General features: G+C 46.4%; 1 protein-coding gene across 8 annotated transcripts in view; it reads left to right on the top strand.

The window, feature by feature from the left end:
* Positions 1 to 14,012, top strand: part of DIXDC1 (DIX domain containing 1) — a 96,171-nt gene that overhangs the window by 65,463 nt on the left and 16,696 nt on the right. For all 8 annotated transcript variants that reach the window (XM_067470796.1, XM_067470797.1, XM_060787196.2 and 5 more), the window contains exons 7-11: positions 955 to 1,103; positions 5,794 to 5,883; positions 5,984 to 6,037; positions 13,204 to 13,254; positions 13,892 to 13,996. In XM_067470796.1, the coding sequence (XP_067326897.1) occupies positions 955 to 1,103; positions 5,794 to 5,883; positions 5,984 to 6,037; positions 13,204 to 13,254; positions 13,892 to 13,996 (449 nt within the window). The remainder of the gene's footprint in view (positions 1 to 954; positions 1,104 to 5,793; positions 5,884 to 5,983; positions 6,038 to 13,203; positions 13,255 to 13,891; positions 13,997 to 14,012) is intronic.

Here is a 14,012-nt window from a genome sequence, read left to right on the forward strand (position 1 = left end):
TGTCAATCACCTCAGATCCTACTATATGTAAAGTTACCTGTGTTAAGTCTGTGTGGCAAGTTTGGTCCAGATCCATCATTGGTAGGGTTCAGGTTGAACTACAACTCCCAAATGCCAAGGGCAATCACCCCTGAAGTCCACTAGTATTCCCAGTTGACCATGTTGAATTTGTGTGCCAAGTTTGGTCCATATCTCTCATCAGATGGGTTCAATGTTCTCTGAATACGGGTGAACTATAACTTGTGAATGTCAAGGTCAATCACCCCAAAACCCCAACAGTATGCAAAATTGGTCATGTTGGGTCTGTGTGCCAAGTTAGTTCCAGGTCCATCGTTGGTGGGGTTCACAGGGCTCTTAGATTACAGGTGAACTATACATCCCAGTCCCTAGGTAAAGGTAAAGACTTTCCCCTGACATTAAATCCAGTCGTGTCCGACTTTGGGGTTGGTGCTGACCTCAATTTCTAAGCCGAAGAGCTGACATTGTCCGTAGACATGGTCATGTGGTTGACATGACTGCATGGAGTGCAGTTACCTTCCCGCCGGAGCGGTACCTATTGATCTACTCACATTTGCATGTTTTTGAACTGCTAGGTTGGCAGAAGCTGGGGCTAACAGCGGGAGCTCACCTCACTCCCCGGAGTCAAACCTGTGACCTTTCGGTCAGCAGGTTCAGCAGCTCAGTGCCATAGAAAAGAATAGGAAAGGGTTAAGGAAGAGGCAGTGGGCGGGGTTATGAAATTCCATGCCAATGGAGAGAGAAAGGAACACTGGGATGTGGCGCTCACTGTAACCTGCAATGTCAGTGGATGGAGGGCTATTGGTGTCTCCAACGTAATGTGAGCTATAGCTATTGGTGCAGGTGGGAGTCTGTAGAATAATAATAATAATAATAATAATAATAATAATAATAACAACAACAACAACAACAATAATCATGATGTTTCACCTGCAGATGAGACTGGCTCTTTCTTCCCCGCCGAGTGGCAGGCAAGGTGTCCTGCAGCCAGTTTGGAGACTTCATGGGAGGAGCAGCTCCTGGAGCAGCAGGACCACCTGGAAAAAGAGATGGAAGAAGCCAAGAAGATGATCTCCGGGCTGCAGGTATCGCTCTTTCCCAGGTCTCTCCACCTGCCTTCACTTGCTTTGCCTCCTTTTAAGGGCTGCAGATGAAAGTTGTGTCTTGTAGTCACTTACTTCCAAGGCAGGCAATTACAGAAAGACAGAAAGAGGTACACGAGAAACTTCTCGCAGGAGATCTCTGGGCATCGACTGCAGGATGGTTGTCCAGAATGAGCGTTTTCCTGCTACATATCCACCTGTGACCGCTGCAGATTTAGAGGGCAATGAATGGAGGATGAAGGAATCGTAAAAGTCATTGCCAACTGATTGGTCTTGTTGGGGGTTTGCCAACTCTTTTTAATGGAAAAATGAATTAAGAATCAGTCTCCTCGAGCAGCGTTGCAAGTGGAAGTATGGAAACTCCTGTGTCTCTTTGAGACATTTTTGGCAAAATAAACTAGGTGGGTAGTATGCAGATTAGCCTTACATTGAAAAATGTGCAAACTCAATAGATGAATGGATAGATAGAAGGAAAAATGCATGGATATAAAGGTAGCTAGACAGATGGATGGATAGGTGGATAGAAGGACAGACAGATAGATGGATGGACTGATGGATGGATAGGTGGATGGATGGATGGATAGGCAAAGTGGATGGAAGTACTGACAGACATACGGAAGGAAGGATGGATGGATGCTTAGATAGACAGACAGACAGATAGATAAATAGATGGATAAATAGACAGGTGGATGGACGAACGGATGGATAGGTAGATAGATGAAAGAATGGATAGAAAGATGGATGGATAGACATATGGATGGCTGGATGGATCGACAAATGGATGGACAAACAGAAGGATGAATGGATGGACGGATGGATGGATAAATGGATAGACAGGTAGATGAATGGATGGATAGAAGAATGAATGGATAGATGGGTGGACAGACAGATAGAAGGAAGGAAGGAAGGATAAATGGATAGACAGGTAGATGAATGGATGGATAGAAGAATGAATGGATAGATGGATGGATAGATAGACACGTAGATGGATGAATGGATAGATGTGTGGATAGATGGATGGATGGACAGAAGGAAGGAAGGAAGGAAGGAAGCAAGGAAGGAAGGATGGATGGATGAACGGCTGACTAGACGGAAAAAAAGGATGAATGGAGGGACTGATGGATGGATAAATGGATAGACAGGTAGATGAATGGATGGATAGAAGAATGGATTGATAGATGGATAGATAGACACATGGATGGATGGATGGATGGATGGATAGATGGGTGGATAGATGGGTGGATAGATGGATGGACAGAGATAGAGGGATGGATGGATGGACAGATAGATGGATGTACAGGTAGATTAATGTATGGATGGATAGATAGATAGACACATTGATGGGTGGATATCTGGGTGGCTAGACAGATGGATGGATGGATGGATGGATGGATGGACTGATGGATGGGTAGATGGTAGATGAATAGATGGATAGAAGGCTGGATGGACAGATAGACAGACACTGCAAATGAAACTTCTGTAGACAGTAAAGGCATGGAGGGGAACCCTTACTGCCTAAAGTCCAATTGCTCTAATAACAAATGGGAGAAAGAGTGTAGAAAAGGCTTTGTTAAGCAGGCTTTTCCAACAATTCATGATATTGGCACGCAAATGCACACCATGTCATCGTCGCCAGTTATTGTGGAGGATGAGGCATTGTGTACTCCCTGAATACAAAGGGCTTGGGGGGAAAATGTGGCATTCCCATCGGAGAAGTGTGATCTCGGGTGAAGAGGTCTGGACTGTGTGCACCAAATGGGTGCCAAGTACATGTTGTTCCACCGAAGGGGAAACAGAGGCTCACAGAAAAAGGCTTGGGAGAGCAAAGGAGGGGATGGGTGCCTTCATCAGCTGAAAATGGATGACTGAGATTCTGAAGTCTCTGAAGCAAGCCGCACCGGGGCATTCCTTGCTGGGACCTCGGCCGGCTTGGAATTGTAAATGTTTACATGGGAGTAAACAAAGGCAGCATTGTGCTGGCCACCCAGAGCAGAGCAGAGAACGGAGAAGAGATGCAGACATCTTTTTGAAAAGGAGGCAGGATTGCCGTGGTGCCCTTCCTCCTTTCTCTCTTTTTCATGCTCCGGGAAGCAAGGGGTGCAGCTGCTGCCGGTGGGGCTCCTGGCACCTGCCTGGCACGGCTGCCTCGTTGCCTCCCGGGAGCAGCAAGGAGGCAGCTGAGCCCACTCTCCAGGAGGCTGGCTTTGAATAGTCGGGGCTTTTGGTCGCTCTTTAAAGCCTGGAGATGAGAAGGGGCTGATTGGAGCCCTTCTGGGAAAGCCGGAGAAGTGGCAGCCCTAAGTGGATCTCCCACTGGGCAAAGGTTGAAGCTCTTGGCGATGGGAAATTCAAATGGGGAGGGGCTTGGCATCCATCCCCATGTCTTTCTGTGTACATGGGGCCTTAGACACTTAATTCAGTTTCAGTAGAAGAGTGCCGTCGAAGTTGGACAGCTTTCATGGTTCTATTTAGGGCCCCTTCTACACTGCTGTATAAAATCCAGATTATCTGTTTTGAACTGAATTATGTGGCAGTGTAGACTCACATAATCCAGTTCAAAGCAGATAATCTGCATTATCTGCCTTGATAATCAGGATTATATGGCAGTTAGAAAGGGCCATGGCATCCTAGAAGTGACTGGACTGGCCTTGAAGGAGCAGGGGGTGGTGACGGCCGACAGGGAGCTCTGGCGTGGACTGGTCCATGAGGTCACGAAGAGTCGGAGACGACTGAATGAATGAACAACAAGAAAGGGCCAAAAAGAGGAGGGAGAAATTCAGTTCTAATTTCCAGGCACAGAGGAGACTGTATTATGCCCGCTCAGACCACTGAGCCGCCATGTTACAATTGTATGAACTTCTTGTCATGAGCACAGGGTTTTTCACATTTTTCTAACCCCTAGCTTCACTCTCACAGAGCTTCTTCTCACACCAAACTTACACTGGAGCTTTACACACTAGCTTAAAACACAGCAGCCTTCACACATGAGCTTCACACACATGACCTTCAACTTGAGGCTTCCCTCACACTGAGGCATTCTTTCACACTGAGGCCTTCTCATGCTGAGACCTACTAACATTGATGCTGAGACCTACTAACACTGAGGCCTACCTCACACTGAGGCCTTTCTCCCACTGAGACCTTCTCACACAGATACCTTCTCAGACACTTAGGGCTACCTCGAACAGAGGTCTGTCTCACACTGAGGCGAATTAACGCCAAGTCTTCTCAGCTATAGACACATCTGCTTATATTATTATTATTATTATTATTATTATTATTATTATTATTATTATCTTAAAACACAGCAGCCTTCACACATGAGCTTCACACACATGACCTTCAACTTGGGGCTTCTCTCACACTGGGGCCTTCTCATACTGAGACCTACTAACACTGAGGCCTACCTCACACTGAGGCCTTTCTCCCACTGAGACCTTCTCACACAGATACCTTCTTAGACACTTAGGGCTACCTCGAACAGAGGCCTCTCTAACACTGATGCAAATTAACGCTGAGCCTTCTCAGCTACAGACACACCTGCTTATATTATTATTATTATTATTATTATTATTATTATTATTATTATTATTATTATTATTGCTGAGTCATTGCATCCATTTAACCCCTTCAGTGCTTGTCTCACATTTTTGTAATTAAAAACACCTAGTTGGTTTTTTAATATTTCTGACAAAGGTTAAGCGTGTTTATATTGTTTGGTCCTTTTCAAGAGCCTCGTCCAAACCATTCAGCGTTTTCCCTTCCCTTTCACAGTTGTAGTGACATCTGGAGACAGGATCCAGGTTGGGGCTTCAGTTAGAATCATAGAATCAAAGAGTTGGAAGAGACCTCATGGGCCATCCAGTCCAACCCCCTGCCAAGAAGCAGGAATATTGCATTCAAATCACCCCTGACAAATGGCCATCCAGCCTCTGCTTAAAAGCTTCCAAAGAAGGAGCCTCCACCACACTCCGGGGCAGAGAGTTCCACTGCTGAACGGCTCTCATAGTCAGAAGTTCTTCCTCGTGTTCAGATGGAATCTCCTCTCTTGTAGTTTGAAGCCATTGTTCCGCGTCCTAGTCTCCAAGGAAGCAGAAAACAAGCTTGCTCCCTCCTCCCTGTGGCTTCCTCTTACATATTTATACATGGCTATCATATCTCCTCTCAGCCTTCTCTTCTTCAGGCTAAACATGCCCAGTTCCCTAAGCCGCTCCTCATAGGGCTTGTTCTCCAGACCCTTGATCATTTTAGTCGCCCTCCTCTGGACACATTCCAGCTTGTCAATATCTCTCTTGAATTGTGGTGCCCAGAATTGGACACAATATTCCAGATGTGGTCTAACCAAAGCAGAATAGAGGGGTAGCATGACTTCCTTAGATCTAGACACTATGCTCCTATTGATGCAGGCCAAAATCCCATTGGCTTTTTTTGCTGCCACATCACATTGTTGGCTCATGTTTAACTTGTTGTCCACGAGGACTCCAAGATCTTTTTCACACGTACTGCTCTCGAGCCAGGCGTCACCCATTCTGTATCTTTGCATTTCATTTTTTCTGCCAAAGTGGAGTATCTTGCATTTGTCACTGTTGACAAATTACACACAGAGAGGGTTGAGTTTCTTTCTGGGCTGTTTCCATTGACCTCTTTGTCCCTTCCACTGTTGTTCTGCTAGGCTTTGCTGCTGAACGGGTCGCTACCTGAGGATGAGCAAGAGCGGCTGTTTGCCCTTTCCGAACAGGAGTGTTGCCCCGAAGAGCAGCTGGTAAGCAACACATGTGCGCTTTCTTCCAGAGCTTTGTTTGGAGCCCACTTTGTGTTTTTGTGCAGATCCTGGCAAATAACAGCAGCGTTTTTACTCTCAGGTTATCACCAGGAGCCGCCTGGATCAGAGCGTGAAGGAGAACCAGGAACTAAAGGTAAGAGAGTCAGATGGATAGGGGGATTTTATGAATACATCTCCATTATTATTATTATTATTATTATTATTATTATTATTATTATTATTATTATTATTTGAAACACAACAAGATGAGTCCACAGCAGACACTCTGCTGGCTGTTGAATTGGATCACACGTCGGACACTTCCCAAGTGTCTAGGACTGTGTGATGTATTGGCGAATAATGCATGCAGATCCCAGTAAGGTTGCCTTTCGCACATCAAGCAAAAAGTGACTGCTAGAAACAATATACGAAAGCTGACTGGCACAACCTGGGGATCACAACCAGACACAGTGAAGCTATCTGCCCTTGCGCTATGCTACTCTGCTGCTGAATGCACATGTCCAGTGTGGAACACATCTCACCACACTAAAACAGTAGATGTGGCTCTTAATGAGACATGCCGCGTTATCACGGGATGTCTGCGTCCTACACCACTGAGAAATTACACTGTTTAGCCAGTATCACACCACCTGACATCCGCCGGGAAGTAGCAGCCAATAGTGAAAGGACCAAGGCAGAGACATCTCCAGCCCATTCCTTGTTTGGGTATCAGCCAGCACGTCAACGACTTAAATCAAGAAATAGTTTTCTAAGGTCTAGTTTTCTAAGATCAAGAAATAGTTTTCTAAGACACTCGCTGGAACACCTCAGCAAGCGAGAGTCCAAAAGTGGCAGGCTCAAACCCAGAACCTCAATCAATGGCTGATACCAAATGAGAGACTCCCCCTGGGCACACAGAAGACTGGGCAACTTGGAAGGCGCTGAACAAACTGCGCTCTGGCACCACGAGATGCAGAGCCAACCTTAAGAAATGGGGCCACAAAGTGGAATCCACGACATGCAAGTGTGGAGAAGAGCAAACCACTGACCACCTGCTGCAATGCAACCTGAGCCCTGCCACATGCACAAGGGAGGACCTTCTTGCGGCAACACCAGAGGCACTCCAAGGGGCCAGATTCTGGTCAAAGGACATTTAATCAACTACCAAGCTTGCAAAACTCTGTATCTTTTTTATGTTTGTTTGTTTGTTTGCTTTTTGTTAAAAATGTAATACAAATGTCTGGTTGCTGATGATACGATAAATAAAATAAATGTACTTACACAAGGCAATTTGGTTCTCAGTTGTTAGACTGATAACCTGGTTGTCTCTGATCTGTTAGGAACAGAGATTAGGCCAAGGCACAAAAACAGTATAGAGTTACAGAAATGTTTCTTTCAGTGCCCAAATACATCGCCTTTCCTAGAAAACATCTTGTTTCTATATCATAGACTTAGCTAAAAGTAACATATCTGGTTTACTCACAACCGTCATGCATTCAGCATACAGGTCCATAAGTTGTCAATCCAGTTACAGATAGGATTTGAAGTAGTTTCTCTGTGCAGATAACACAGGGCATCTTTCTTATAATCTTAATAGTTCAAAGTCTAAAGCATCTGTTTTCAAAAATGGAGTCTGAGCTTTGAGCAGTCCCAGATCTGATCATGGGGTCTGCAGCCCCTCCCACAACTTCTCAGGAAAACATAGAGTAAAGGGAAAGCTTCATACCAAAACATACATAGACAGTATAGTAAACAAACAGAATAATATACAAAACAAATTACTAGTGGAGAAGAAGGTTGCTATTTCCAACTGTTAATTAGTTAATTAGTTAGTTAGATAGCGAGCGCCTGTGTTAACTTTCCTATATAGTTATGCTAATAAAGTCTTCTATAACTTTCAAAGCTTGACTCGGCTCTTGTGTTGCTTAAGCTCAATGACTCTACTGCTGACACTCAGAAGCTTCTGATCTGCCGAACTGCTGTCGCTGCTGCTGTTTTTTTGCCTTTTAAAATGCTTTTTCCTTTTTTTGGAAATCATGAGGCAATCATTAAAACGTCTAACCGTGTCTGAAAGGAAACACACTTCCATCGGTGAGATAAAAGCAGCAGCCCAGGAGGAAAGAGACCCCGTTCTGTCATGCGCCTCCTCTTCTGGTGCAGAAGTTGGCTGCCAGCCCAGGACGATATCCCTGGAAGCTGCATCCTCAGCACTGGGTTGAAAGAGCGGCTTTGAGGGATTCGTGGTTTTCCCATTGATGTGGGCCACTTAAGGGAGCAGAAGGTGCCCCGGGGAGGCCTTCCTTCGTTGCGGCATTGATTCCTTCTTTTTCTTGGCTCATTAAAATAGGCCCGATGCTAAAATCCTGGCGCGAGAAGAGGGCTCTTTAAATTGCAGAGAGGGAGGAAAACGAATTGGTGAAGGGACGAGAAAGGAGGGGTTGATTATGGTTGGAAATAGCAACCTTCCAAGCCTTCACTATTTGTATATATTTGCTAACCTGTATTGTGTATATGGAGCTTCCGGTGGTGCAGTGGGTTAAACCGCTGAGCTTCTGAACTTGCTGACCAAAAGGTCACCTGTTCAAATCTGGGGAGTGGGGTGAGTTCCCAATGTTAGCCCCAGCTTCTGCCAACCTAGCAATTGGAAAACATGCAAATGTGAGTAGATTAATAAGTACCGCTCCAGCAGGAAGGTAACGGCACTCCATGCAGTCATGCCAGCAGCCACATGACCTTATAATAATAATAATAATAATAATAATAATAATAATAATAATACTTTATTTGTACCCCGCTACCATCTCCCCAAGGGACTTGGTGCGGCTTACATGAGGCCAAGCCCACAGCACATGCAATAAACAAAAGCAATCACAATAATCAATACAAAACAGTTAAAATAAACTCAAAACAGAAAATACACAATAATCAATAACAATAGCATATCGCAACATACAGCGTTTAAAAACCTATGGCCGGGCCAAATGTAATAATTCAAATTTAAAATCAAAGAGTGCTGGGCATGAACAAGGTAAGACAAATTAAAATAGGGTTTTCAGAGAAAGATGAGGGCACGCAGACAACCCTAAATCAATATCGAAGTGCATTTGAGGACATATTGCTAAGGGTTTTCCTTATTCTGGGAAGGCACACTGGAACAACCACGTTTTCAGGCTCCTCCTAAAGACTGCCAGCGTTGGGGCATGCCTGATGTCCCTGGGGAGTGAGTTCCAGGGTCGAGGGGCCACCACCAAGAAGGCCCTGTCCCTCGTCCCCACCAATCGCGCTTGCGATGGAGGCGGGAGCGCGAGCAGGGCCTCTCCAGATGATCGAAGAGATCATGTGGGTTCGTACACAGTGATGTGGTCACATAGGTAGGCGGGTCCCAAACCGTTTAGGGAGGTGTCTACGAACAACGCCGGCTCTTCGGCCTAGAAATTGAGATGAGCACCACCACCAGAGTCAGCCACGACTGGACTTAGTGTCGTGGGAAAACCTTTACCTTTACCTATTTTGGACATATTGATTTGCCAGTTTGACTTACCTCTTTGGTGTGGGAGAGTCTACGGACATGTGATTGTACTGGGCATGCTTAGACTCAAGACTCCATTTTTCCATCAATATGCTTTTGGACTTCAGTGTTAGCAGTTTGTCTTAGACCTCAGTGGAGGTGGATGCAGTCATGTTAACGGCAGTCATGTTAACGGCAGTCTCTGGGGATGTAACGAGAACATCTGCTTGTCCAGCTTTGTTGGATTCGTTTCAATTGGTTCAGCTTGAGGATGTGGACAGGATCCTTGGAGAGGTGCGACCCACCACATGCATCCTAGACCCCTGCCCATCCTGGCTAATAAAAGAAGCCAGAGGGGGTTTGGCAGAGTGGGTGAAGGTGATGGTTAACACCTCCTTACAGGAAGGAAAATTTCCAGCGAGTCTAAAACAGGCTGTTATAAAACCGCTGTTGAAGAAACCATCACTGGATCCCACTCAATTTGACAACTATCGGCCAGTTTCCAATCTCCCCTACTTGGGCAAAGTCATGGAACGTGTGGTGGCAGCACAACTCCAGGGGTTTCTGGTAGACACTGATTATCTAGATCCGGCACAGTCTGGCTTTAGGCCGGGACATGGAACTGAGACAGCCTTGGTCGCCTTGGTAGATGATCTGCGCAGGGAGCTAGACAGGGGGAGTGTGTCCCTGTTAGTTCTGCTGGACCTCTCAGCGGCCTTCGATACCGTCGATCACGGTATCCTTCTGGGGCACCTCATGGACATGGGGCTCGGAGGCACTGCTCTGCAGTGGCTCCGATCCTTCCTTGAGGGTCGATCCCAGAAGGTGTTACTGGGTGACACCTGTTCGGCCCCACAACCGTTGTTGTGTGGAGTCCCACAGGGTTCTATTCTGTCCCCGATGTTATTTAACATCTACATGAAGCCGCTGGGGGAGATCATTCGGAGTTTCGGACTAAGATGTTATCTCTATGCAGATGATGTCCAAATCTGTCACTCCTTCCCACCTGTCACCAAGGAGGCTGTCCAGACCTTGAACCGGTGCTTGGCTGCTGTGTCGGACTGGATGAGAGCTAACAAATTGAAATTGAATCCAGACAAGACAGAGGTCCTACTGGTCAGTCGTAAGGCCGAACAGGGTATAGGGTTACAGCCTGTGTTAGATGGGGTTACACTCCCCCTGAAGACGCAGGTTCGCAGCTTGGGAGTGATCCTGGACTCACCGCTGAGCCTGGAACCCCAGGTCTCGGCGGTGGCCGGGAGATCTTTTGCACAACTAAAACTTGTGCGCCAGCTGCGCCCGTACCTTGGGAAGTCGGACTTGGCCACGGTGGTCCACGCTCTTGTTACATCCCGATTGGATTACTGCAACGCACTCTACGTGGGGTTGCCTTTGAAGACTGCTCGGAAACTCCAACTGATCCAGCGTGAGGCAGCCAGACTGCTCACTGGGGCGACATACAGGGAGCATACCACCCCCCTGTTGCGTCAGCTCCACTGGCTGCCGATCCAATTCCGAGCACAATTCAAAGTGCTGGTTTTGACCTACAAAACCCTAAACGGTTCCGGCCCAGTGTATCTATCCGAACGGATCTCCCTCTACGTCCCACCTCGGAATCTAAGATCCTCTGGGGAGGCCCTGCTCGCGACCCCGCCTCTTTCACAGGTGAGATTGGCGGGGACGGGGAGCAGGGCCTTCTCGGTGGTGGCCCCCCGCCTGTGGAACTCGCTCCCCGGGGAGATTAGATCGGCAACGTCCCTTCTCTCATTTAGGAAGAGGCTGAAGACCTGGATGTGGGACCAGGCGTTTGGACACTCAGGCAGTTAAAGAAAGACTTGATGACGAGCTGGAACTGGACAAGAGGATTTACGGAACTCCGAACTCTGAGCTCAGGATTAGCCTACTATTGTGTTTATGGTGTTACTATGTATTGATGATTTAATTTAATTTGTAATTGCTGAATTGTTTTATATATGTATGTATATGTGATAAGGCATCGAATTGTGCCTTTCTCTGTAAGCCGCCCTGAGTCCCCCCTAGGGGGTGAGAAGGGCGGGGTAAAAGTGACGGAAATAAATAATAAATAAATGCTTTTGGGCTTGAGTGGAAGCAGATGTCATTGGACTTATGCAGGAACAGTTTGCTATATGTTTGCTTTGAGAAGCATTGAGTACAGTTATATAGTTTGGACTTTCATAGGATGTATTCTTACAGTCTTTGGTCTATGGCTGAGTTTTTCCTGTTGTTTTTTTATCAATAATAATAATAATAATAATAATAATAATAATTCGAACTGCAAAGACTCTGGCACAAGCCAGTCAAGGTGGTCCCAGTGATGATGGGGTGATTATTATTATTATTAGAAACACAACAAGATGCATCCACAGCAGACAAGATCACTCTGTTGGCTATTGTATTGGATCACACGTCGGACTATTATTATTATTATTATTATTATTATTATTATTATTATTATTATTGTGGGAGGCTTCTCTCATGTCCTCGCATGGGGAGCTGGGGCTAACAGAGGGAGCTCAATCTGCTCTCCCCAGGTTTGAACCGCTATCTTGCCAGTCAGCAGTCCTGCTGGCACAAGGGTTTAACAACTGTGTGCCGTTACATGGATGCTTGAGAACATCACTTTTTCAAAGGGTTGACGTCTAACAAGGTCATGCCTTTCCTTGACTCGTGGTTTTCAAAAAGTGGTCTCCAGATGGAGATTCACATTTGCCAAAAGGATATGACATTTTATTTTATTTTCAAAAAAGTTATAAATGCCATCCCCCCCCCCAAAAAAAAAAAAAAAAAACCTTATTGATAATGTTGTTCAAGCTCAGGTCTGAAGCTTGATTGCATCCTTCCAGTACGGTAGGAAAAGTGCAACGTACCTCCACTTTTTGTCCCCATTTTGTGCCACTAATTGCACTTCTATCCCGCAGCTTGGGGTGTGACCCTGGACTCGTCGCTGAGCCTGGAACCCCAGGTTTCGGCGGTGACCAGGGGAGCATTTGCACAGCTAAAGCTTGTGCGCCAGCTGCGCCCGTACCTTGGGAAGTCTGACTTGGCCACGGTAGTCCACGCTCTGGTTACATCCCGTTTAGACTACTGCAACGCTCTCTACGTGGGGTTGCCTTTGAAGACGGCTCGGAAGCTCCAACTAGTCCAACGCTCGGCAGCCATGATTCTAACAGGAGCGGAGCGCAGGGAGCACACAACCCCCCTGTTGCGCCAACTCCACTGGCTACCAATCTGCTACTGGGCTGAATTCAAAGTGCTGGCGTTGGCCTTTAAAGCCCTAAACGGTTCCGGCCCAAGCTACCTATCCAACCGCATCTCTGCCTATGAACCCACCAGGACTTTGAGATCTTCCGGGGAGACCCTGCTCTCGATCCCGCCTGCTTCTCAAGCTCGGCTGGCGGGGACGAGAGATAGGGCCTTCTCGGTGGTGGCTCCTCGGTTGTGGAACTCCCTTCCTACGGACATTAGACTAGCACCATCTCTAATGGTATTCCGCAAAAAGGTGAAGACCTGGCTGTTTGAGTGCAATGATTGGTTAATGAACACTGGAATGGAACAATGGATGACGAATCTGGAACATGTTTTTGATGACGAGACGACAGGGAATGGGTATTGTAGTAACTGTTTATTAATTGTGTAATGTGTTAGGTTGTTAACTGTTTCTGTACTGTAGCACTGGATTTTTGCTGTTCGTATTTGTTGTGAACCGCTGTGAGTCGCCTTCGGGCTGAAAACAGCGGTATATAAGTAAGGTAAATAAATAAATAAATAAATTGACTGTCTTGGTTTTGCAGAAGGAGTTGCAGAAGCAGAAACAGGAAACGCGGAGCCTGCAAGGCGTCAAGGTGAGAAAAAGATGGTTTTAAACCTGAATAGGTAGCAAACTTCAGCCCTCCCTCCAGGTGTTTTGGACTACAACTCCCACAATTCCTAATAGCCTATCGGCTGTTAGGAATTGCGGGAGTTGTAGTCCAAAACACCTGGAGGGAGGGCTGAAGTTTGCCCATTCCTGAATGAATAACTATCTCCATCAGCTTCCCTTGCAAAGTGTGCTTTCCCATTTTCCTCGTCCGGGGGGAAATTAAAATGCAAAGAATATCTGCGGAAAGCATAGAAGTCGGTTTGAGCCTCATTTGCATTTGTGCTGAGCGCGCAAAGGCTGATTTATGTGTCTGATGGCAAGCGCTTCTGTCGGTTTCTGCAAGAGAGAGTTCCTTGCTTCTAAGGCTGGAACTCTTTCTTTTTGCTCTTTCAAAGACCAAGACGGAGGGCTTGCAAAATGGGAACGGCAATCTATATTTCCCTTGTAGGGTCACTGTAAGTCAGAAATCACATAGCTCTGGTGGAAGTCCTTTGTTTTTGTGCCCTATGCTTGTATGACATAGTTCTATTTGCATCCAACCTTAGCCATCTTTTGAAAGGCTCTTGCCATGCGGTTACGTTTTGCAGCTCTTAACGTTTTGCTGCGTTCCACTTCCCCAGGAGGCCTTGCAACAACGCCTGGCCCAGCAGGAAGCGCTCATCCTCCAGATCAAGCAGGAGCTTCTGAGAGCAAACATGGACAAGGAAGAGCTGCACAGCCAAAACGTGAGCGCTTTCCCTT

Source organism: Anolis sagrei, chromosome 7 (assembly GCF_037176765.1).
Source record: "Anolis sagrei isolate rAnoSag1 chromosome 7, rAnoSag1.mat, whole genome shotgun sequence".
Classification (NCBI taxonomy): Eukaryota; Metazoa; Chordata; class Lepidosauria; order Squamata; family Dactyloidae; genus Anolis; species Anolis sagrei.